General features: G+C 40.6%; 1 protein-coding gene across 1 annotated transcript; it reads right to left on the bottom strand.

Moving 5' to 3' along the window:
• Positions 1-4,729: 4,729 nt before the first annotated feature.
• Positions 4,730-26,196, bottom strand: LOC116642704 (myosin regulatory light chain 12B). The gene is made up of 4 exons (XM_032421173.1): positions 25,923-26,196; positions 13,540-13,738; positions 10,086-10,247; positions 4,730-8,651 (listed from the first exon to the last, which is right to left on the bottom strand). Exons 2-4 carry the CDS (start codon positions 13,721-13,723, stop codon positions 8,479-8,481), a joined length of 519 nt encoding a protein of 172 aa, XP_032277064.1. The 5' UTR covers positions 13,724-13,738; positions 25,923-26,196; the 3' UTR covers positions 4,730-8,478.

Here is a 26,196-nt window from a genome sequence, read left to right as displayed (position 1 = left end):
TCTCTGCAGAGCACAGAGGAAATAATGTAAACGTTTTAACAAGGAGGCTCCCTCAAATCCTTGCAATCCTGTGTTTGCCCTCTGCATGACCGAAGCCCATATAAAGATAATATCCACAACCAAGCCAGTACTTTGCTGCAAACCAGGACTGTGTGAGACAAGCCGGCCAAGGAGACGGGAAGGTCAAGGCCATGTGGATCATGATGGCCCAGGAGGCTCTTACCATTGTGCTTGAATGTTACACTGTTTTTACTTTTTCCTCTTTTTGGTGAAGTCTGGCTTCATAACAAAAAACAGAACACTGAAACTTGTAAATATTTTACAAATTTTACTTCAATTTTTCTTGTCCAAGCTCCAATTTCTTCAGAGCCTGGTGACTCTATGGTCATCTAATTAATCTGAAAATCCAACATAATTGGTCTGTGAATGGTGCCATGTATAAAAGTGTAAACACCACACTCCTCCCCAGAGGGTAAATTCGTTGGAGTGCTTAAACCCACTATGCTTTAACGTCTGGGCCATTAAATGAAATAACACAGATCCAGATTACCCAGTGCCCACCAAGAATGAAAGTACACTGCAAACCCCCACAGTGACTGGGGTTCGCTGTGGAAGCGTAAGGCACTGGATGTAGTTCGGTGGTTTTTACAGTCACTCTATGTCAGGATCTCCAGAGGTCTCCTATGAAGCATATTCCCGGCTCTTTCTCCAGAGATTCTGATTGGAGGGGTCAGAACAAGAAACTATTTTTAACAAGCCCGCCATGTGCTCCTGAGATTTGGGACTGGCTTTTGAGAATTGCTGTTTGCAATTGATCTTCACAACTTCTGCCCCCACCCATATCACCCAGGCCTTCCCTTGCCTCATGCCCCTGCCCCAGGGCCTGCCTTTCTATAAGGAAATCTTGTAGCTGTTTCCCTTCTTGTCTTCTGCCCAATCTAGGCCTTCTTCCCTTCTTCACCATATTTTCTGTAGCACTGTTATCAGGAGCCCCCCAAGTCCATGGTATTCAAGAGCATTTTGCTGCATGGTAATATATCTTTGGCACATCTTAACCATCTCTGTAGTAAAATGATAGTTTATAAACATGCCACATTACTCCCTCTTCCATCTGAGGTAACACGCAGGATTTTATTCCTCCTGTGCCAAAAGGAGAATAGGGGACAACTTTTAGACTTACCAAGGCTTATAGAATATATTCTCTTGTTGATTATCAAAGTTTTAATTTGTAATGGGAAATGCAAGCATGAATTCCAAATTTTCAAAAAGGTGTTTACAGTGAAATTAAGTCTCCCTCTCATCCCTGGCCTATAACTACCCAATTCCCTCCTCAACAGCAGCCAACTTCTTGTACATCTTTCCAGAGACATTTGATGCATTTATGTTTGCATGAATACACATGTGTGTGCCCACAGATGTAGAACATACATTCTGAATACGAATATGATTTCTCAATGTGTTATGAACTCTATCCGGACTCTACCTTAAACCGAGGCCACCAATTTCCATATCTGCTTGCCATTCCCAGCCTCTATGACACAATGAAGCATCAAGGTTGGGGAAATGCATTTGACCTCTGCCTATACCACCCTGACCACCACTCCCCCACAGGCCATGGTCAGTCTGTTGGTCAGCATCTCTGCCACGAGTCAGAGGTAACCCATTCTGCTGACTACTTCCAATTTAGCCCAGATGCAATGAAAGTAGGGCAACCTCTTTGTATTTTCTAAATCAAACACATCTTTTCAAATAAAAGAAAAATGTGCCATGAAAGAGTTTAAAAATTGTGGTCGGTTTTGAAATATTCCAGCCAAGTAGCAAAGTGGTGAAGGTGACAGGCATCTGGAACGCGGATGGAAAAAGAAAAACAAATCCACAACAAAAACCATATGCATACAAAGACAGATATATACTGAAAAGATAAGCAAAAATACTAACATTTTCAATCCCCACGATTGTGGAGGGATAGAAATGTTTGTTTTTCGTCTCTTTTAATGATTTTGTCTGTTTTCTCTTTGTACTAATTTGATTGCATCCATTTACCCTCCATTTCACTTTATTCACTCAGTTCTTGGTCAATCCCACCAACTTGAAGCGCCAGCCTGGATTTGCACATCTTTCCAATGTGACCATCTCAGACTGGTGATGGGTTTTCCTTTACTTGCTTTCTGGGGAGTACACGCTGGATTTGCTTCAGATCAGCCAGTCAGCTACTAATCATGGATCTCCCACTCTGCATGGCAAGCCTGTAAGGGAGGTTCCTGCTCTGGTTGGGTTGATGTTATGGAAGACATTGGGGCTCTCGACTCTTTCTCTCTTTTAACAGGGAAAGCGCCAGACTCACAAGCAAGGAGGGAAAAAAGAAAAAAAAGATTCCATGAATGTGATATAGGTCAAGAAGGGTGCTACGAAAAACTCCCTGGTTCTCTTAGAGACCTGAAATGAAGTAGGGAAAGAGACTGAGACACAAATCTTTTTTCTTGGGAAGTTTCTAAGAATCACAGATTAAAATTTGCCATTATGATTGTTCTCTGAGATTGCTCTGTTTATTCCCAGGAATGTAGGCATCATTCCCTGTTTGTGTCTCTGTTTACAGATTTTTCTCTTTGTATGTACTTTCAAGGTTTGGGCCCTAAAGGTGTAAAAACTTGGTGTGGGGGAAAAGTGAGAGGGAGGGTGCTGAGCTCAAGAGCAATTTGAGAACAAAGGGAAAAGCTCTTGAGATGTGCACAGACAGCAGCCAGTTCTGCCCAATCAACTGGGTGAGGGGAGGAGGCCGTGGGAGCCAGGGAGAGGCTGGAGTAGGAGGCTACTTCTGCCCACAACTGGCGCTGACGAACCCAGGCGTCCTTCAGATCAGAGGCCTTCATCTTCTGACCTGAGAAGTGGGAGCTTCTCCGGAGGTGCCTTTCAGCAAGTGGACCCAACCTTTCAACTGTTCATAACCTGGTAGGGACCTAACGTAGAGAATATGCTGAATTTCTTTAACTATCTCCAAAATAAGCAGGAAATCTTGAATATTTTCCATGTAACTTTTAAAATTGAGGTTTTTCTTTTTTACATGTTTGCTTGAGGCTTTTTTTTTTTTAAGATTTGATTTATTTATCAGAGAGAGAGACAGAGAGAGCACAAGAAGGGGGAGCGGCAGGCAGGAAGAGCAGGCTCCCTTCTGAGCAGGGAGCCCGAGGCGGGGCTCCATCCCAGGACCCTGGGATCATAACCTGAGCCGAAGGCAGACGCTTCACTGACTGAGCCACCTGTTTGCTTGAGTTCTTAGCTACCATTGTTTCCTGGTTTGAAGGCAAACAATGGTAGTGCTGGGAAAATAAGCATCATTGTTAGAGCATTGTGTAAAAACCATCTTTGACCTCTTTGGTGAGCTGTTAGGCCATCAGCTGTAGTCCCCGCACAGCCACAGAGCACAGCTGTGTTTGGGGTTCCAGTAAAGGGAGAGAACTAACCTTTATCACCTGCATCCAGAGTGCTAGGCAGTCGGACACTTCTAGAAAGTGGGCTCAGAATCTCTATGTCGCCCACAGCACTCGGACATAATGTCCACTTCAGTAAATAAGAACTGAATAAATAGGTCACACATAAGAAGATAACTTGAGAAAAAGTACAATGAGCCTAACCTCCTAAAATGAGCCATTGTTAATTTACACTCAGATTATTACAAAACGTGAATAAAGTATTCACATTTAGTTCTGCTGTGCTGGTTAGCAACGTCCACGAGGAAATATGCTTCGTCATCATGTTCATTCAGAACGAGTGTCTGAAAGGCAGTACTGTATGGGAGCAAAATCAACTGCACACAAGCAGGAGCAGTAAAGATTAGGTTAGCTTCCTGCAAGACTTGTGGAAACAATTTTTATACTTAAACACACCCATTCATACACACCCCACAACATACTCCTGGTATCCTTCTGCCAAAACACTTCAGATCTATTAACTTCATTTTTGGTTCTGACAGTATTTCCAAGAGGTAGATAGAGGCAGGGAACAGCTACACTAAGAAGCTGTCTCCTGGTCATTTGTGTTGGGGCTGATCTTAATAAGCTTAGATTGTGGGACGCCTGGGTGGCTCAGTCGTTAAGCGTCTGCCTTCGGCTCAGGTCATGATCCCAGGGTCCTGGGATCGAGTCCCACATCGGGCTCCTTGCTCAGTGAGGAGACTGCTTCTCCCTCTCCCTCTGCTGCTCCCCCTTCTTGTGCTCTCTCTCTCTGACAAATAAATAAAAATCTTTAAAAAAAAAAAAAAAGCTTAGATTGTGTGACTTAATAGAGTATATTATACAGAACTACTAATAGAAACAGCTCTCAACATTCTTGAGGTAGTAGTAATATTCATATATAGAACATGATTTTACAAAGTATTTTCATACCCGTCCACTGGCTCTGTGGCTCAGTCTTCTCAACCCTAAAACAGAAGTGATAATAATACTGACTTGCACAAGATGACCCTGTCAATAAATGGAGGACTCAGGGCTTACAAGAGCAAAAAATTCTTACTTTCTTACTTTCAACAAAAGTCCTTACTTCAGTGTGAAAATAACCAGAGCTTTGCTGAGATCTTGGCATTTTCTGGACAGTCAATAAGTATTTGTAAGTGGATGAATGATTGATTGATTGATTGATTGACTCAATGAATGAATGAATGAACGAATGATACGACATTGTAAAAAGGAGTCTGAGAGATTGCTCCCTGGATTTTGGGGTTCACAAAATAGTATGAATTTCACTGCAATAGACTTTATTAATTCTTTCTCTTTAAGAAACAATTTTGACAACGTTACAGCATTGTTGGGACTAATACTCTACATATTTATACTCTTGCTTTATCACTTTCAAGTTCATTAAGGAATAAGTTACGACAGTACTAAGAATATAGTGCCATCTAGTGACACTTCTGGTTATTGTCTCTAAAATTGCACATGACAAGGGAGTGTGATGTATGCAATCAGCGATGCTCAGCATTTTTCAGTCCAAGAAAACTTTTCTCAAAATTTCAGTATGTGATAGACTTTCACATCCTCGTTCATATTTCCCAGATGACATATTTACAGAGGCTATTCATACCAGATTTTTCAGTTTATACGTTTATATTTCAAAGACTGTTTATCTTTTAAGACCTATCAATTTTGAGTGGCAACACTGATACAATGATTTTTCAGGATAAACAATATTAAATATATACATTGATGATAAGACATCCTGTTTTCAAAAACATTAAAATTTTTTTAAAAAGTCAATTTACAATCAAGGAAATTCATTATTCAAGTATTCATATATGTATTGCTGAACTTTAAAATTTACTTCAATGCAATTATTAGAAAAGATAATCCATTAAATGTATAATTAAATACAATTTCATTTTTATAAATATTAATGGCTTTCATATATATGATATATGGTATACATAAATTTACAAATTAGAAAAAAAACTTTGGTCAGGCTACAGATGTTATTTAATTAGGAAACCATAGATTTAATGAGAAGCCCTCTAGCTCTCAAAAAGCTTAGAAGCTAGTCTTAGCTCTGATACCGTCTAGTTATCTCAAGCTGAGCAAGTCAGGGAACTTTTGTAACTCAGTATTCTCAACTGTAAGATGGGTTAACAATGCCTACCTTAGCTACCTCCCAGAGTTTTGAAACTTCTTTATGATGGTAAGAAACTAATGCTGTTATTGCCAATAATCATTTTCCTGGGAGGGCAGGTTCTGGAGCTAGACTGGCTGGACTCCCAAGTACAGCCCCATTTTTGCCTCACAGCTGTGTAACCTTGGTAAGTTACTTCTCTTCTCCTCAGTGCCTCATTTGTAGGACAGGTATGTATAATAACAATACCCACCTCAAAGGGTGGTAGGGTAACATGCTTAGTACATAGTAAATATTCAGTACAGTTTTAACTATGTGATTAAACCACACATCCCTAGTGTGATAGCCAAGAGATCAATTACCAACTTAAGAGATCATCACCATGTGGTTCTCACAAAAGGGAAAGATACTAGAGAGTTTTCACCATCATCACCAGTATTTATTGTAAACACCAAAAAGGAACAAGGTCCTAACCCAGGTGCCTTACAGCACTGGATTCCACAACTGTCTTTAGAGATCCTATAGACGAAACAGAATGGGATAGGTCAGGTCAATGTAAGATGTTAAGAAACAACCGCATTTTTTTATAATCTTGAAAACTTCTTTTCCAATCTTTCAAATCTGCCCTTAAGCAGAGCAACAGAATAAATCAAAATGATGGCAGTTGGAATGATGCCAAAGACAGCAGCCAGACAGGGTTGCAGCAGAGGAAATAAGACAGGGAGAGGCATTTTACAGCCACCCCTTCTACTATTTCTGGAGTCCAAGCCACCCTTGCGTCTTACCTGGATGACAGCAATAGTCTCCAAACTGGAAGCCTTCTTGCTTCTCATCTTGCCCCTCCTTTCTATACACAATGGCAAGGTTAAGTTTCCAGAACCCTAACTCACCTTTCTTCCCTCCCAAAGCCCTATGATTCCACACTTAAACTAAGCAGCAAATACCATTCTATGTCCTTGTCCTATGCTCTCCCCGTGCTCCTGCCACAGCATGCCCTGAAAGGAGCCTTTTGAGTGGAAACACAGGGACCTCTTCTTGTCATGCAGATCTCTGCTTAATGTCACATCTCCGAGGCCCTCTGCCACACTTGCTCCGTTCTTCATCCCACAGTACTTGTGTGATATGGCTCACTGATCCTGGCTCTCACCAGATAATATGAACTCCAGGAGGGCAGGCAGCATCTTTGTCCTGCCCCCCAGTTATCTCCAGCACTTCCAACAGTGCCTAGCACAAGTGGCTGATCAGTCTTGGTTTAATGACGATCAAGATTATCATGGTAGATTCTCCCCTTTTCTTAAACATACAGCAATTCTCCACCTGGTGTGATGCTGCATGGTGACTTGAAGCTTGGACAGGTGCTTTGGCTTGTCTAAACTTCAGTTCTCATTTAAAAAGCAGGAATAACACCTGCCCTACCTACCTCATGTGTCGTGAGGATTGGATAATAGAGGTGAAAGCTCTCATGAAGTGTGAGCACTCTAGACCATGACAGGGGAACTGCTCTCTCATTTTAAAGACGATGAAAAAGCCCAGAAAAATTAAGTGGCAATACATGACCAGGACTTGCCTATCACACCAAGCTCTAAGGCACAAGTATTAAATGATATGAAAATGCATTCATTTGAAGCAGATAAAATACCAATACAACACTTTTAAGAGAGGGAATAGATGCTGAACAAGATAGGGAAAATTTTTGATTTTTTTCCTTTCTTAGCTTCTTCTCTCCTACTTTGCACATTGTCTGGCCTTAAGGATTTTAGATGAGCTCTGTAACAGCCTTGTCTGTTTCCCAGTCCTTGCTATAGTCTACAGTCTATACACCACATGAACTACCTTCAAATATAATCTTGCTTAAAATCGTTGGTCTTCTATTTTTTAATGGGATACTTTTCTGAAATTCTGTTCAAATAATCAATTTCCACAAATTATTTCAAATTTTAATGACTACAAAATTGTGTTAGAGTGTAATAGAAATGTCTTGACCTTTTAGGCATTTGGGGCTTTTTGCAGAGAAAGCACAGGGTTCCAGGACTATAAGCTCTGGAGTTAGGCGCCCCAGGTTGGAATCCCACCTCTTACTTACTCCAGTGACTCAATCACTCAATACTGCAAAGCTCAGTTCCCCCACCTGAAACACAGAGCTAACAAAAATTTCACAAGGTCTTTGGGAAGATTCAGTGGAAAAATCATTACAGTAATGTTAGTAATAACTATTCTTTTCTTCAGAATTTTGCCTCATCTTTTTAGACTCTAAGATGCATAAAATGTTAAATGTTTTCTCAGATATATCCTATATTTTCATTCAATAGTTTAAACATCTGACTTACTAAAAGCATGAAAAAAACAAAGGCAATAAGTAGTTTTTACTGCATAATGATGTTAATATGTACTTAGAAGTTCTTAAGAACACTGTCCTACATAGGTGAAAAATCAGCTTGACCATGGAATTTGAATTATGTGAAGCTGAAAATCTGAAAAAAAAAAAAAAAAAAGACTACCCCCAACTACCACTTATTTGTTTAACTTTCCATTATATTCCATTTGAGTCAGCATAATCTTTATTTCAAAATAGTGTTTTTATTATATAAAAGTGTAAAAATCCAGCAAAACCAGAAATACCGGATATATTTTCCTGGGCTTTCACATTTGTTGATTTTTATTCGCAATCTCTTTTTCAGCACAATTTACAACCTCAACCCCATTCATTTGCAGTTTGATTATACAAGTGCTAAGTGGCAGAAAGGTCTAGAATAAATACATCAAAAAAAGAGGCCAAGCCGTGAAACTAAGTTGCATGCAACAGGTCTATGAGGGTGGGGGAAAGTGTCTGGGAAATAAAACGGAGTAAGACAAAGCAATTGGAAGGTTTTAGCTAAAGTTCTTTCAATCATCTTTGTCTTTTGCTCCATGTTTAAGGATGCGCGTGAACTCAATATAATTGAAATTTCCCTTTTTGTCGATAGGCGCTTCTCTGTACAGCTCATCCACTTCCTCGTCTGTAAACCGATCTCCCATGGTTGTCAGCAGCTCTCTCAGGTAATCTTCCTGGATGGTGCCTAGAAGGCAGTAGAGAGGAGGGAGTCACGAATACTTCCTGGCGCTTTAATGGTTCATTTTTAAACTAGGTCAGTGTTACAAAATATTTCAGAATACCCACATTTACGTGAACAAAATAAATTAGTGAACTAAAGCAACATGTAACTCATCATTATGTTTGCCTATTACTTTTTTTTTTTAAGATTTTATTTATTTATTTGAGAAAGAGAGAGAGAGAATGAGCCAGGGGATGGGAAGAGAAGCAGGATCCCCGCTGAGCAGAGAGCCCGACGTGGGGCTCGATCCCAGGCCTCTGGGATCATGACCTGAGCCGAAGGCAGACGCTTAACTGACTGAGCCACCCAGACTTTTAGAATTATTACTTTTGGAGTTCTTTCAATACTTTTAGAGTTCTTTTAGAGTTATTGCTATTACTTGACTATTACTTTTAGAGTTCTTTCATTTTAGAGATTTTTTACAGCCACCCCCTCTACTATTACTGGAGTCCAAGCCGCCCTTGTGTCTTACCTGGATGATAGCAATAGTCTCCTAACTGCCTATTACTTTTAGAGTTCTTTCATTTTAGAGGTTTTTTTAAAAAAATATTTATTTATTTGAGAGAGAGAGTGTGTGAGCAGGGGAGGGGCAGAGGGAGAAGCAGCGAATCTCAAGCAGACTCTGCACCGAGCACGGAGCCCAATATGGGGCTCAATCTCATGACCCCGAGATCATGACCTGAGCTGAAACCAAGAGTGGGATGCTTAACAATGAGCCACCCAGGTGCCCCATCTTTCACTGTAAAAGCTCAGTTAATGTATTATAATGCTTACAAAATTAATTTGGAGCAAGTGTTTTCTAGAGGAGGAAAAAAAAAACCCTCTATATTTCAGAGATGCAAAGAAAAAAAAAGGGCCGCTGCCCAGAAAAAAAACCAAATGTGCACGAGGGACGGTGCAGTTGTGACAGGTAGAGACAGGAAGCAGGAAGAGGGTGCAAGGTGTCTCTGACGAAGTGTGCGGGTGGCTGAGGAAGGGGTTAAGAGAGAAGGAAAGGGGAAATGAGAGGAGTAAGAAATGTGAATAGCTAGGCTTTACACTCTTTAAAATGAGGGAAAAAAAAGATTTTACCTGTTGAAGTTAGTTAATTATACTTTTTGGTGAGATTTACAGTCACTTGAAGAAGCAGTTTTCATTGTCTAGAAATACTATTTAACAGACAATTCTCCATTTGGCTTTCAGGAAGCTCTGAACCAAATTCAAAGATTAACACCACAAACCGGGCAGCTTTCTGACCCATATACCTGTGACCTCCCCATTCTCGGTCATATTATCCTATTATAAATGATAGTTTATTCATTTTTTTTAAGTTCTATTTTACTCATCTTTTTCATTTCCTAAAAAGTGTTTCATGTAGTCTGGAATGAGGGTGGGCATGAACAAACAAAGAGCACTCACCAGTTGCTTCTTCATCAAAGCAAGCAAAAGCGTTTCTGATGACATCTTCTGGATCTGTGCCATTTAACTTCTCACCAAACATTGTGAGGAACATGGTGAAATTTATGGGCCCTGGAGCTTCATTCATCATGGCCTCAAGGTATGCATCGGTTGGATTCTTCCCTATAAGATTTCACATTTTAACATTTAAGGACAAAGAACTAATTTCAATACATAATTATTTTGTTATTATGCTCCCCAGTATATTTTTAAGTTACATCATCATCACATGGAGCTATTTTTTCAATTAACTTGCATTAAGAACATTTTTATTTTTGGGCGCCTGGGTGGCTCAGTTGGTTAAGCGACTGCCTTCGGCTCAGGTCATGATCCTGGAGTCCCGGGATCGAGTCCCACATCGGGCTCCCTGCTCGGCAGGGGGTCTGCTTCTCCCTCTGCCCTCTTCCCTCTTGTGCCCTCTGTCTCTCATTCTCTCTCTCTCAAATAAATAAATAAAATCTTTAAAAAAATTAATTTCACCTGTTTCTTTTAAAAAACCAAACAAACAAAAAAAGAACATTTTTATTTTTTAATTTTTTAAAAGATTTTATTTATTTATTTGACAGAGAGAGACACAGCAAGAGAGGGAACACAAGCAGGGGGAGTGGGTGAGGGAGAAGCAGGCTTCCCGTGGAGCAGGGAGCCCAATGTGGGGCTCAATCCCAGGACCCTGGGATCATGACCTGAGCCGAAGGCAGATGCTTAACGACTGAGCCCCTCAGGTGCCCAAGAACATTTTTAAAAGACAATTTTTAACAATGTAAAAAATCTTTGATATATTATTATGTATTGTGAGCGTAGGTTGAATGTTTTTCATTCACTGATACTTTCTGCAACTTTTCCTTCACTATTTTCATTAAAAACAAGCACCTGAGGGGCATCTGGAGTGGCTCAGTCAGTTAAGCGTCTGCTGTTGGCTCAGGTCATATCTTGGGATCCTGGGATCGAGTCCCGTGTTGGGGTCCCTGTTCAGTGGAGAGCCTACTTCTCCCTCTCCTTCTGCCTCTCTCCCCCAGCTCATGCTTTCTCTCTCTCAAATAAATAAATAAAATCTTAAAAAAACAAAAAAAACCCCCAAAAAAACCAGGCAGCTGAAACCATGAACCAGGCAATGCTATGTTTTCGCATCTTGAATGTTAATCATGTTAAAGGTCTATCAGGGCATTTCAATGCCAGTTATTCAAAAGATCGAAATATTCGTATTTCAAATTGTGGCACAGTTGCCCATGAATTGATATGCTTCAAAAATTTTATTTAATAAGTTGGTCATTTAAGCTAAAACTATTAGGTTGGTTTAGAACTGAGAGCTCATTTTGAACAATGTTATCTATTACTCAGTTGCCAGACATATGAGCAAATGTGGTTTATTCATATGACGATACTAGTTTAGTATTGCTCATAATGGGAAATCTTAATCTCAGTGTCAGCTGAGAACACTTCTCCCTATGGAGGGAGATACCTCTGACCCTCCCTTTCAAGTCAGGAGAAAGTTCCCTGGACCGGCCAGTCTTGGCGGGAATAACAAAACGCTCCTCTTTGTCCAGGCATTTGTGAGGCTCCCATGGTGTAGGAAAAGTAGCCCTGAACGAAGGGTCTCGAATAGTGAGTTTGAATCCCAGTTCTGCCACCGACTGTGTGACCTGAGAAAAGGTGGCAGCTGTCTAGGGTTTACTTTTTTTTTTTAATCTGTAAAATGGACTGGTTAAACTCGGTATCTGAGAAGTCCCTTCCAACATTAAGTTTGTAATGATTCTCCAGGAAAAGAACATCTTAAGTTAGATATTCATATCTAAGGAAGCAGCTGAATATTATACCCAACTAAGTGCTAATGATAGTCAAATCTAGAATTATGCATCACATGTAGTTTTCATCCTGGGAATTTGAGTGAAATTTAAATGCCAAGTTGGCATCTGTCTTACTGTATATTACCTGTCTTACTCATTATACCTATTCAACATAACAATACAAAAATTAGCCCAAAATTCATTTCAAGATTACTGAATAAGTGAAAGGAGCTAAAAAAGATCTACTTTCCTACCTTCAAATTTAATCCAACTCTCTTGCCACAGTTTTTTGGGGAAAAAAAAAGTCCAACCCAAAGGTGTCAAGAAAACATGGGTACCAGAAAGACATAGGGATTTAAAATGAATTGGTTTAGGTTAAGCACCTATGGACACATTTAGGGCATCCAATATAATTTGATTTGAAAGGTAAATAAATATGTATCTTTAAAAGCATGGGTTCCCCAAAATGGAAGGCCCCAAAGTCAGCCTCTTACTCTACCATCCCTCATTCATCCGACACAAATTGAGCACAACTACTATGAGCAGGGTACAGGCTTGAGTGTTCAATCTTTTTTCTTTCTTTTTTTTTTAAAGATTTTATTTATTTGAGAGAGAGAGAGAATGAGCAGGGGTGGGGAAGAGGGAGAAGCAGGCTTCCCACTGAGCAAAGAACCGGATGCGGGGCTCAATCCCGGGACCCTGAGATCATGACCTGAGCTGAAGGGAGACGCTTAACTGACTGAGCCACACAGGTGCCTGAGTGTTCAATCTTTGTAATACAACTAAATCCTTCAATCTTCCTCCACGGCCTTCTTCAGTAGTGACCTGCCCAAAAGAGTACACTTAGCTATTCTAAGTGTGAAAAATACTGGGATCCAACCTACCTCCAAGTCAGTAACTTAGTTCAGTATCCCGATTCTACTCTCATTCTGAATAAAGAAAATGTTGCAAAATGTTAAGAATTGGTGTATCTAGGTAAAAGATGTATGCATGGTCACCATAAAGTTCTTTCAACTTTTTGTAGGCTTAAACATTTTCAAAATAACATGTTAGAAAAAAAAAAAAAAAAAGGAACAAAACTGTTCTGGTTACTAAGAGGAAAAGAATAACAATCTCTCTCTTTGCCCTCTGGCCCCCGAACTGCCTTTTCTGGCTAATAGTCAAGCACAAGAAAACTCCAGAGAGTAGAGCCTAACTGACCTGCACCCCTTCCCTGCCCAGTCTACAGAGAACTCCTAGGCTTGCCATTCCCAATGTAAAATCACTGCTGACTTGGGGGAGAACATGGAGGAACCTTCCCTCTCATCCTTCTTTTTAAGATCACAACAAACAACAACAAAATCATACAAGGAATAATAAATTAACACCCGTATAACCAAAATGACAAAGGGGCAGTTTCTATTTGCTTTAAATCTTGTATCTTTATATTTTCTTTACCTTAATTATAAAAAAATTATAAATAAAATCCTTTTATGACTGGCCAACCCCAATATGGCACTTCCCACCCAGACATCTCTCACTAGGCCTTTGAGATAAGGAGAGAAATACTTACACATCACACACAAAATAATTCATAAAACACTGAATTATTATTTTTGGGAGGTGGGCATATTAAGAATATAAAAACCTACCTAGAGAAGCAAGCATATCATGCAAATCCTCCTTGTCAATGAAACCATCTCTGTTCTGATCAATCATGTTGAAGGCCTCTTTGAACTCCTGAATCTGCGACTGGTCAAACATGGCGAATACATTGGATGTTGCGCGCTGGGGGCGCTTCTTGGTGGTCTTGGTCTTTGCCTTTTTGCTCGACATGGTGGCTATTTAATTCTAGAGTTAAAAAGAAAAAACATAAACCAAAAAAGAACACATAAAACATAAAACAGAACAAAAAAGAACCTGTAACACCTAAAGTTAGTGAGTAAAAATATCTTAATGCAGAATTATTACTTTAATTGTGTAGGAATAAATATACATTTCAACTTTATTTCCAATGTGACAATTAAATGGTTAGGGAAAAGCAGTTTTGAAAAATTTAAGAAACAGAACAGAAATCATTATATAGCTTGCCTCCAAATTTCATGAGACTCATTTTTATTATGTGGAAATTAATTTAAAAATATATAGCAATAGGGCGCCTGGGTGGCTCAGTTGGTTAAGCGACTGCCTTCGGCTCAGGTCATAATTCTGGAGTCCCGGGATCGAGTCCCGCATCAGGCTCCCTGCTCAGCAGGGAGTCTGCTTCTCCCTCTGACCCTCCCCCCTCTCATGCTCTATCTCATTCTCTCTCTCAAATAAATAAATAAAATCTTAAAAAATATATATATATATAGCAATAGCTAGCATTTACTGAGTAGCTTACTATGTGCTAAGCACTGTTATGAGGGTTTGGGGCTCCCCTAAAGAGAAAGACTCCAAAGTTGACATTTCATCTTACTTTTTACGAGGATTATCCCACTGGATGGATCCTCCTAACAATCCAATGCAATAGGCACTCTTTTTACTTCATTTTATTACCAATATTGCATAACCTCTCTGAGACTCGGTTTTTCAAAACACAGTATGAAAACCAGGGAAGCTTACACAATCCTCAGTTTTATAGCCAAACACAGCCTCTATTTCAATGCAAGTGAGACTTCAATGAGACAACATTCACAAAGGAACTAGTATAGTCATTGTATGGTACATGTTCAGAAGGCTCTCATCTTAAAAAAGTTATCAAAACCTTTTTTTTTTTTTAAGTAATCTCTACGCCCAACATGGGGCTTGAACTCACGTGAGGCTTGAACTCAGGACCCTGAGATGGAGTCACATGCTCTACCAACCAAGTCAGCCAGGCACCCCAAAACCTACTCTTTAATCTTTCATCCCTTCTAGCTTCATATTCATTTCCCCTTTCCTTTGACAAAACTTTCAGAATAGCAGTCTGATACTCAACCGTCTCCATTTTCTAATCTTTCCAATCACTCCTCAGTTCTCGATAATAGGGCTTTGATGTTAGCCTCCAATACTCTACTGAAAGCCACCAATAATATAGATGTCAGATAGGGGGCGCCTGGGTGGCTCAGTCAGTTAAGCGTCCCACTCGTGATCTCAGCTCAGATCTTGATCTCAGGGTTGTGAGTTCAAGTCCCATGTTGGGCTCCACACTGGGCATGGAGCCTACTTAAAAAAAAAATGTCAAATAGAATGAACACATTTCATTCCATTTTTTATTTGCAGTTTTAAATAAAAACAATGCAAAAATATTATCAGCTCTGGAATTAGAAGTCCTGAGTTCAAATCTTAGCTCCACCATTACTAGCTACATATAACCTTGGAAAACCCAGAGAGACCAGAGCAAATTTTCCATCCAATCTCTTATTCAATCTTCACAACTGTCCTATGAGATAGGTATTATCTAGGTTAAAATATAAAATCAATGGCCCTTTGGAGTAAACAATTTTGCCCAAAGAGAGGCTTGGCCTCTGCTTCTGGGAGGTAATCTCTAAGCCTGTGGAATGTCCTGCCTATATCTGCGGTCTTGGGTCACATCAGACAATCTAACAATGTAATTTATTGTGGGGGTTATGGGTCATGTATTACCAGTTTGACCTCTCAAGGGGCTAGAGACTGAGGTCAGTCACAGAGCAGCTGACAGTATCTATGTGACGGAGCCCCAATAAAAACTATGGCTATCAAGGATCAAGTGAGCTTTCCTAGTTGGCAATACTCCATGCATAGTCACATCTTGTTGCCAGGAGGAGTCAACACTGTCCATGGAAGAGGACAAATGGAGCTCTGCATTTGGAACCCTCCTGGACTCTGCACCACACATCTCTTTCCTTGGCTGATTTTAATCTGAATTCTTTTACTGCAATAAACCATAACCAAGAATATAACAGCTTTCAATGAGTTCTGTGAATCCTAGCAAAATCATCAAACCTGAGGGTTATCTTGGGGACCCAAACTTGCGATTGGTATCAGAAATGAGGGTGGTCTTGGGGACTGTTGTTTAACGCTGCAGCCCCATAGTATGAAAGCAGATGACTAGCTGGGCAGCAGCTGACCAAGGCAATTTTGGACTTTGGTCTCTAGGACTTTTACTCATGAACTTTTTTTTTTTTTTTTTTAAAGTAAACTCTACACCCTACATGGGGCTGGAACTCACAACCCCGAGATCAAGAGTTGCATGCTCTACCAACTGAGCCAGCCAGGCACCCCTAGTCTTGGGCTTTTAATCTACATTGCTTATTTCTCTATCTTCAATTTAAAAAATTACCACCACCAATAACCCCCCCCCAAAGGTATTCTGAAACTTGGCTTAGTGGTGTAGGTTTGAAGTATACCAGCCTTAGAATTCTTATTCTAATATTCCAACTCCTTCTCTACCCCATATAAATGTTAATTTTCTTCTCTGTCCTGTAACTTAGCTTATTTGAGTTTAGTTATACTGAAGGTTAAATCAGAGACAGAATGTGGTCCACCAGCAAGGCACGTGTCTAGGCTTTAATTCTTCTTCCTATTCCAGAACTGTTGATTAAAATTTGTTTGTGCTAAAAATTCTATGTATTCAAGATATAATATGTACAAAAGACGGTAAATCTGAAGGCAAGAATCAGTTCTTTCAGTATCTACAAATTATGTTTGTAATAGAGTCATTTAGAAAAACCTCCCAGAGTAAATTTTTATTATTTATTTTTTATTTATTTTTAAAAAGATTTCATTTATTTGACAGAAAGACAGAGAGGGACAGCGAGAGAGGGAATAAAAGCAGGGGGATTGGGAGAGCGAGAAGCAGGCTTCCTTGCTGAGCAGCGGGCCTGATGCGGGGCTCAATCCCAGGACCCTGGGATCATGACCTGAGCAGAAGGCAGACACCTACCGACTGAGACACCCAGGTGCCCCTGGAGTAAAAATTTTTTTAAATAATCAGTCAATTGTGTCATGCTAACCCTATAGCTACCCCAAAAGTCTATTGTACTGAAACATTTCTGAAGCTTGGTTGGGGTTCTCCAAGAAGCTGATGCCAAGATGGGATTAAACATGCAAAGATTTTTATTAGGGGCAATGCCCGTGAGAGAACAGGGAGGTAACCAATAAGGCCCTAGATGGTAAGACAAGTCTGACCCCAAGAGTGAAGGCAACAGAGAAGGAAGGTGAAAAACAATCAAGAGCAATTCATACGTGGCCCTAATCAAAATAGGTTACAGCACAGATAACAGGCTCAATGTAATAATACCATAATTTCTTCTAAAAAGTTTTTTCTCTGTACTTCACTTTAAAACTGTATACATTTATATACATATATGGTACCTATACACTACACACATATATACAAAATATCAGCTGATAATAAAATATCAGCTGAAAAGCAAGGCAAAGTTATTGCAAAACAATCAATCTGAAAAGAACTCTACCCCCAAAAGAAACTACCATCCTCTCTCCTTTCCTTCTGCGATAAGGATCTTGGCTTTCTCTACTTTCTTACTTCCCACACACTTTCAACCCACCACAATCTGGCTTTTTTTCCTCTACTGCAACTGCTTTCAAACTGCCAAATCCAGTCTAACTCCTTGGATCACTCTGCTGTATTTAACACCATTTTATCCCTCTTTTCTTCAGAGTCTCAACAACTCTTGGCCTTGGTGAACAGTAACAATAGAAATAAACTGTCCAAAATGGAAAGAGAGTGCAAGGTTCCCAACCTTGAAGACATTCCACTCTAACAAGGGAGACTTAAAAACAAAACAAAACAAAACCCAATTTTATTTATGAGAGACAGCACAAGCAGGGGAGAAGCAGAGGGAGAGGGAGAAGCAGACTCCCTGCTGAGCAGGGAGCGGGACGTGGGACTCGATTCCAGGACTCCAGAATCATGATCTGAGCTGAAGGCAGATGACTTAAATGACTGAGCCACCCAGACACCCAAGGGAGACTCCTAGTGATATTGGAAAGGTTGGTTTATGTAAAATGCTACTATTTGACTTGGTGAGACCAATTTACTCTTCTCTCAGTTCTATTTCTATGACTGGTCCTCCTCCATTTCTTGTTAGGCTTTTATCTTCTCCACTCACCTAAATATTCATGTTTCCCAATATTCTAGCGGTCCATGGCTTATTAAAATTCTTTCTATTCTGCTTTCCTTGGATGATTTCATCAACTCTCACTGGTCTGACAACACTGATGCCTCCCAAGTCTGTATCTCCAGGCCTGACCTTTCCCTTGGGCTGCAGACTCTAATATCCACTTGCTTGTGAAAGGCACCCATTTGGACACCCCACAGACACTCATAATCAATGTGTTGAAAACTGAATTATCTTCCTGTTTCTAAACTTTCTTAGCTTTCTGTCTTCTCTCAGTTAATGACACCATCATTCACCTATTCACCAAGCCAGAAACCTAGGAGTCATTCCCAACTCATCCTTCTCCCTGGTGAATCAAGCCCTGCCTCTTGATTACTTCTCAGACTTGCTGATCTTCCTCATTCCTCTCCCACCACCCTACAGTGGGCCTTCATTTTTTCTGTGTAGAATATTTCTATAGCCAACAAACCTATCTTCTTGCTTTTTCGTCCCTCTAAACTGCCCTTTATGTTCCAGCCAGTGGTGTCTAACTCATGAATATGACCTTACCTTTCCCTTAAAAATTTTCTTTGGCTCTCCACGGCATATAGTACAAAGCATAAGTTCTTAAGCACGGTATACAAGGTCCTCCTTTCCATACACTAGAATGACCTTTCCAGCCTTATCTCTAGCCATTCTTTGCTTTGTACTTTTCCTTCAGCAGCACCAAACTGCTTGTATGTGTCCATGGCACCATGCAGGTTCTTACCTTATGTACTTTTGTTCTTGCTACTTTTCCAGCCCAAAATGCTTTAAGACCAGAGAGAAAATTAAAGGTCTACTCAACTTATGGCTCCACTACCATTTACTGAGTGACTCATGTGCTAGGCACATTATGTGCATTAAACTTAACATACCTGCTTTACAAATATAAAAAAACCTGAAGATCAAAGCTATTAAATAACTTTCCCAAGGTCACCTAGTGGCAGAGCTGGGATCCAAACCCCATTTATTAAAGGTTATTTCTACCTTTATATTTTTTACTTTGTACTAAATGTTCTTCTAGTCATTTTACCACAAAATTTTTTAAAAACTTTCAATACTACCAATGTAATCCAACACTGACCTTTTTTTTTTTTTTTAAAGATTTTATTTATTTATTTGAGAGAGAGAAGGAGTGCGTGCAGGAGAATAGGGGAGAGGTATAGGGAGAGGGAGAGAGAGAACCTCAAGCATACTCCCCGCTGAGCAGGGAGCCCCATGTGGGGCTCAATCTCACAACCCTGAGGATCATTACCTGAGCCAAAACCAATCTGCAGAAACTTAACTGACTGAGTCACCCAGGCGTCACCCCCCCTTCCCACCGCCCCGCAATGATTTCTGAGCAGTGACTTTCCTCTAAATTCAAATCCTCGAGTTTTCAAATAAATTCAGACTATACTGGGGAAACCAATGTACAGAATAGAACTGCATAGTGGAATGGACTGTGTAATGTAGGCTTATTTGAGTGACAATATTTCCTACCAGACATGGTCTTGGTTTGACATCATAAAGGCTTGAAACCTTTACCTAGGGCTGTCATGTTAATGTTTAACCTATACATGTTAAAGAGAAAACAATAATCAAACCCTACCCTTAAACTATAATTACAGGAAAAAATCCATATAAATCAGCATATAATGTAATGAAGAACCCTCAATAGCAGTAAAAACTTCTCACTTCCTCTTCAAAATTTTTATTTCATTATTTTTGTAAATTTCTCATGTAGAATGAACTAAAGGTTATATGTACTGTTCACAGAGCTTACAAGAAGGGCAGGGATATAGGAATACTGGTATATGTGGTTGTGGTGTCAACATATTTAGATAATAATCCACATGTCTGCAAAACACCTGCAATACTGATGTATAAATCAAAACATGGGCACGATAATAAGCAAAACTTGCTTGTGAACTTCATCCAACCTATATGACTTTATTGGCTTTTATGGGACATATTCTGTCAGCTGCCTAGGACTTCGACATTCCTTTGAGGCTTCTTCCTTTAGTGTCTTAAGTCAGTTGGTTGCTGTCACCATATGGCAAGTAAACATGTCTCTCACAGCACTTAACCTTCTGGTCTTAATCTGGGCTGCACATTAGAATCATCTTGAAAGTTTAAAAAAACTGATGCCTAGGTCCTAGTCTGGTCTAACTGAAACTGAATGATGATGGGTGGGGCCCAGCAACTTCTATTTTAAAAAGTGCATCAGGTGATTCCATGCATGAGAACCAAAATTAACCATTTAGAAGGCATTATTTATGCACTGAGTTCCCTTTAGTTTTTAAAATTTGGTCATTATGTTTTTAATGGAGATGCTAGAGACCTGGATACTAATTTCAGTTCTGTCATTCACAAGATACATGACCTTAGTCATTTTAGCTTTCCTGGGCCTCACTGTCCTCATCTATAAAATAGGATAAGTAGATCAGAAGTCACAAACTGGCAGCTACCAAACTATATGCAGTTTGCAGGGAGGTTCATTTAATTCTCCCAGGGACGATCTTTTAAAATGCCTTTTTAAGTAACTGAATTAGTTTGCCAACATTTTAAAAAACTGAATAGTAACCTTAATAAAAACAAATTTCAGACATCTTGAAAAACTGTATGATAAGGAATCACTTGAACAGCATTCCCAAGTTCCTGTAGATAATGAGTATTCAGTGAGCAATTCCCACTACTCCCTACAGCTTCCTGTCAGAGATGGAATTTGTTTATGTGACTGAGAGCCTCTGAGAGCTATGAACTTGTTCCTTGGCCTCTGAGAGCATCTGAACTTGTTCCTTGGCCTCAAGAGCATCTGAACTTGTTCCTTGGCTCCAGTGATAGCCAAATTCCAAGATGGCCCTCAACATTTCTCATGCCCTTGCGTAATCCCATCCAACAGTGAAAAGGGCTGACCTGTGTAATGCATTTTCCTTCTACCCTTCTGAGTTCTTGGTTGACACCTCTGTAATTATAGATTCACAGGAGAAAAACAGAAGTTTATTAACATATATACATGGGAGATACCCAGGGAAAAGCCAACTCAGAAAGGTAACTTAGAACTCAGCTTAAAATCTCCAGCTAAAGACAAAGAAGGAAGGTGTGTGTGTGGGGAAGAGGTTAGCTGTGCGGAAGTTGCACAGTAAACAGGGTAAGGCTTGTCATGCAGACTAAAGTCAGGGCTTTCTCCAATGATAAGAGTCTAAAGTTGTCTCCAGAGAGTAACCTTTGTTCTTCCTGGTATGGAGGGGAGGAAGGACACCTTTGTAAATTTATGTAAATTTATGTCCTGCTTTTAGGCAAATAGGAGGATAGAGAGCTTTTCCTGTGTGTCTGCTTCTTCAATTGCCTTCAGCTCAAAACAATCTTTTGACAAAACAACTTTATGCCAAAGTAGCATATTTTGGAGTGGCATATTCTGCTACTCTTCATAACCAATAGGATATTGCAAAAATGATGGTGTGTGACCTTGTAACAGACACTGCAGCTTCTGCCCTGCTCTTCCTCAAACCACTCAATCTGGGGCAAGCCAGCACCAGGACCCGAGGGCCCTACAGAGCCCTATGGAAAGGTCCATGTGGCAGGGAACTGAGGCCTCCTGCCAAGAGTCAACACCAACTTGCCAGGCAGTGAGTCAGCCATCTTGGAGGTTGATCTTCCTTCAAACGATTGCAAACCCAGCTGACACTTGGACTGCAACCTCATGAGACTCTAAACCACTAGCTAAGCTGCCTTGGAATTCTAGACCCTCAGAAACTGTTTGTTTTTTTTAAGATGCTGAATTTGGGGTAATTGGTTATACAGTACTAGAAAACTAGTAAAGCCACTGTGTTTCCTTGGCCTCTTTAATATTAAAATAGGACAATGATTTATTTCAGAATTATGGCCACAGTCGTTTGTATTAGGGAATTTTGATTCCAGGTTAGAAAAGAAAATTTTAATTCCTTCTATTCAATTTCTCCAAGTTCTGTGGGCTCCTCTTTTTTCTTTTTAAAAAAGATTTTATTATTTTATTTTTTAAAGTAATCTCTACACCCAATGTGGGGCTCGAACCTACAATCCCGAGATCAAGATTTGCACGTTTTACCAACTGAGCCAACCAGGCACCCCTCATTTTTGCCATTTTAAAAATATTTTTCTAGTAATTTATAACCATTTCATCTAGGTTTTTAAATGTTAGCCCATAGTTACTCATATTATTTACTTTTTCAAAAGTTTATTTATTTATTTTTAAGTAATCTCTATCCCCAACATGGGGCTCAAACTCACGATCTCCTGAGATCAAGAGTCACATGCTCTGACGGAGCCAGCCAGGCACCCCTTCTGTGGGTGCCTCTTTGAACTGCAACAGAGTCACCATTTCCTCAACATTCCCATCAACACTATCCTATTCTTCTGATTCCTATGCTGATTTGCTAGTTCTTCTTGCTTCCTAATTGGAGTTTTTTTCCAAAGCTCTATCCTTGAACTATCGTGCTTTTCTCAGGTACTGGTTGAAAAACCAGGAGCATAAAGCTACCTCTCAAAAATGAGGTAAATAGGGAGGGAAAAGGAGCTGGTTTTGTGAGCAAAGGGATGATGGAAGAGTTCGAGTTTTAGCCAAGCTCCAGTAGAATGGCAGTAGAGAGGCCCAGGGGCAGGATGCTTAGGGGGTCTCCTTTAGCAAGGCCAATTTGTAAGCAGAGGGACAAGGTGAGGCCTAACAGTAAATGAATGCAAAAAAGCAGAGAGCAGTTCTGCTAAAAGTTAAGGTCATTTCTGATTTAATTCTCATGCTCACCACGGTCTGTCAGAACCTTTAGAAATTTCTCATGAATTCCCATGGTCATTATTGTAGTCAAGACTAATGTTAGTGCTAATTAGGAGGATCAAATGACTGGATACATGAGCAACAGTCTGAAAACAGCAATCATAAGGAGAATTTAGTATATAATCAAGCTAAAGCAGTTCACAAAATTAACCTCATACACTTAATGACATTACTGTTTTTATGCTGCATATTTAGGCCAATATGTAATCAGTTCTATAAGTTATTATATCTATTATTTCTTTTACAGAGCCAAACACAATTTTTACAGCTTTCCTCTTAGTACCAACTAAGCTTTCCCCATAGTATACATGTTTTAATATTTACCACATACATTATAATGTTGTCATTTTTAAATTACGGGTTTTAGGATCATCCCAGCTGGCAGTAAACTTTCCATCCCCTGAATTCCCATATCATTTTGTTTTATTGCAGTGAAATTTATATATGGTGAAATGTACAGATCTTAAAAATGAATTTTTATAAATGTGAACACCCATGTAACCACCATCCCAATCAAGTTACAAATGTTAACATCACTCCAGAAAGTTCCTTCCTAGTCAATGACCCTCTACCATAGGCAACCATTGCTCAGATTTCTATAAATCAGAAATTTATTAAATTAACTATAAATTAGTTTTGTCTTTGACATTCTTATAAATGGAATTATAAAGTGTATATTCTATATGCCTGACTTCTTTCACTTAAAATAATATTTTTGAGATTCATTTATCTTGTTGCATTTATCAGTGGTTTATTCTTTTTTTTACCGCCCAGTAATATTCTCTTGCCATGCCATTTACTTACACATTTTTGTGGCATTTAGCCTTTTTACCTTGGATCATATGGTAGAGCAGAGTGCCTTACACTCGGTAGGTGCTCCATAAATATCAGTAAAGCAAATACATACATATACTTCCTTCCTATCACAAACAGAATTATATATACATATATAAGGTAGATGCTGGATCTGACTCCCAAAATAAATCTTTTCTCTATGGTCTACCCATGGTTCAGCATTAACTCTACTGGACTCTTCCCCAAGAGATCCTCAACAAAACTTGTCAGTTAACCCCTGTTCCATATCTGGAAGAAACAATGCTGATAATAGACAATAACTGAGTGCTAAATATGTGCTAGCCACTGGTCTAAGCATTTCACAAGTATTAACATATTTAATCTTCAAAATTTATGATACAGGTGCTGTTATCCCCATTTCTCAGATGAGAAAATTAGGGCAAGGAGAATAAACAATTTGCCCACAGCCACACAGCTAGAAAATGGTAGAGTTTAAATTTAGGATTTGTACTCAGGAAGTCTAGCTCCAGAGCTTGTACCACTGGCCCCTAATATCCTATATATAGACAGCTGAAATTCTCTATCATGAAAACATGGATAGCTAGTTGGGGGTACCAAGCAATGTCACCACACAGCTAAAATGCAGACTAAGGAAGATACCAAAGCTGCTGGCAATGAAAATCATCCCCAGATACCTGGCGTCTTTGCATCCTAGAAAAGAGGGACAACCAGCCCCATTTACCAGCTCTTTTCTTTCCTAATCCCACGATCCTTGCATGGGGATCTATCCTTCAGAAGTTTCAGTTCACCCAGTCGAAACTCAGTCTCATTAAAGTATAAATGAATATCAAGCCAGTCATTATAAAAGTTGTTTCATTCAACAGAGCCTGAACAAGCAAAAAGCTATGCACTCAGTTATGAGGTCCAGTGGGGTCCACCTAATGCTTACAGAGAAAATGGATGGCACCTGTGAATCCTTCAAGTGACCTTGGGCAAATTATCTTACTTCTCTGCGTTTCAGTTTCCTCAATTATAAAATGAAAGATAATCTATAAGACAGATAATCTATAAGGTTCTTTTGAATTCTAAACTGCTATGATTCTTCTCTTACTAAAAGACCATTCTAAATCCATCTTAAACAAAGGCTGGCAAACTAATCCTTTAAACACCCCCTTTCTTCATATTACTCCCTTTCTAAAGAATCCAAAATGACTGCCTAATGACTCTTACATAATCTTTTATTTCTCGGTCAAGTTTTGAAGACATCCATAAAAACGCCTCACTTATTTACTTACCTACCCTTATATCCAGCTATTATTCATTTTAGTTCTTGTTCCATTCAGGCTGGTCTCCCCACTGTCTCCTTTTCACACAACACAATTCCCACCTTTTCAGCTTTTAGTCTTGTGACCTCCTACCACAGCTCCTGCCAGAAACACTTAAGTTCTACCTCCTAGGGCTGAATCCAAGGTCTTCAATGAGGTCATGATTCTTTCTCCAGGAAATCTTGACTTTTTTTTTTTTAAGATTTTATTTATTTATTTATTTGACAGAGAGAGACAGCGAGAGAGGGAACACAAAGCAGGGGGAGTGGGAGAGGGAGAAACAGGCTTCCCGCTGAGCAGGGAGCCCGATGGGGGGCTGGATCCCAAGATCCTGGGATCATGACCTGAGCCGAAGGCAGACGCTTAACGACTGAGACACCCAGGCTCCCCTCTTTCTTGACTTTTGTTATTCGTCCTTTTCTTCAACCAACACGAATGAACTAAATCTTTACAAGATGCAGGACACAGTGAGAGTTACAACTCTTACGAAAATCATTACATTTTAGCCTGTACCAACCATGCACTCCGGTATAGTTTCCTCCGACACTTCATCTAAGGCAAGAAGCAAGCACCGGTAGACTCCTACCCACCAAAGCACCTAGCACCGTGTGGGGGCACAGAGCAGGCGCTCAACACCCTAATCGGTCGACTGGGCCCGCGAGGGCAGGGCGCTGGCAGCCAACCGCCCGGAGGCACCAGGTGGGTGAAGTCAGCCGGGTGACGCCGGGCCGGTCTACCCTCTGCTGGGGACCCAGCCACCTCTTCCAACAGGGCGTCTCCCCAGCCCGGCTTCATCCGCCCTGGCGCTGCTCCGCCTCTCGACTTCCAGGCCCAGGCCCGGCCGCTACCAGGACCTCCTCGCCCACCCTCCTCGCCCAACCTGACAGGTCCCGCAGTCCCCGGCCCCCCGCGCCCCAGCCCCCTGGGGCGGGGTCCGGCGGCGGGCGGGAGGCCGGAAGGGAGGAGGGACGGGCGCGGCCCGAGGGGTGTCGTGCGTGGGGGCGAGTGCCACTCACCGCCGCCAGACACCAGAACCCGGGCTGCCCTGCGCGAGACGACGAGCGACGGCGACGATGGCTGGGCTGTGGCGCGACAGTGGCGGCGGCCGGCACTTCCTGCCTCGAGAGGTGGACCGGAAAGCGCACCGGAAGGCGCGGCTGGATCCAACTCGGGACGGGGGGGTGCGAGAGGGGTTCTGGCTCAAGACCGAGCGAAGCCCGCTGTGTGGGCCGCGGAGCCGGGCTGGGGCCAGCGAACACAGCCTGGGCTTTAGTCGTCTTCTGTGGCCTG

Source organism: Phoca vitulina, unplaced genomic scaffold, assembly GCF_004348235.1.
Source record: "Phoca vitulina isolate PV1807 unplaced genomic scaffold, GSC_HSeal_1.0 scaffold24, whole genome shotgun sequence".
Lineage (NCBI taxonomy): Eukaryota > Metazoa > Chordata > Mammalia > Carnivora > Phocidae > Phoca > Phoca vitulina.
The sequence above is the reverse complement of the archived record's forward strand: the minus strand, read 5'-3'. Positions and strand labels throughout refer to the sequence as shown.

Coding starts and splice junctions, on each gene's coding strand:
- LOC116642704 (XM_032421173.1), bottom strand. CDS start 13,723: ATGTCGAGCAAAAAGGCAAAGACCAAGACCACCAAGAAGCGCCCCCAG. Junction 10,248..13,539: donor TGATATGCTTGCTTCTCTAG/GTAGGTTTTTAT, acceptor GAAATCTTATAG/GGAAGAATCCAACCGATGCA. Junction 8,652..10,085: donor CTTTGATGAAGAAGCAACTG/GTGAGTGCTCTT, acceptor ACTGCCTTCTAG/GCACCATCCAGGAAGATTAC.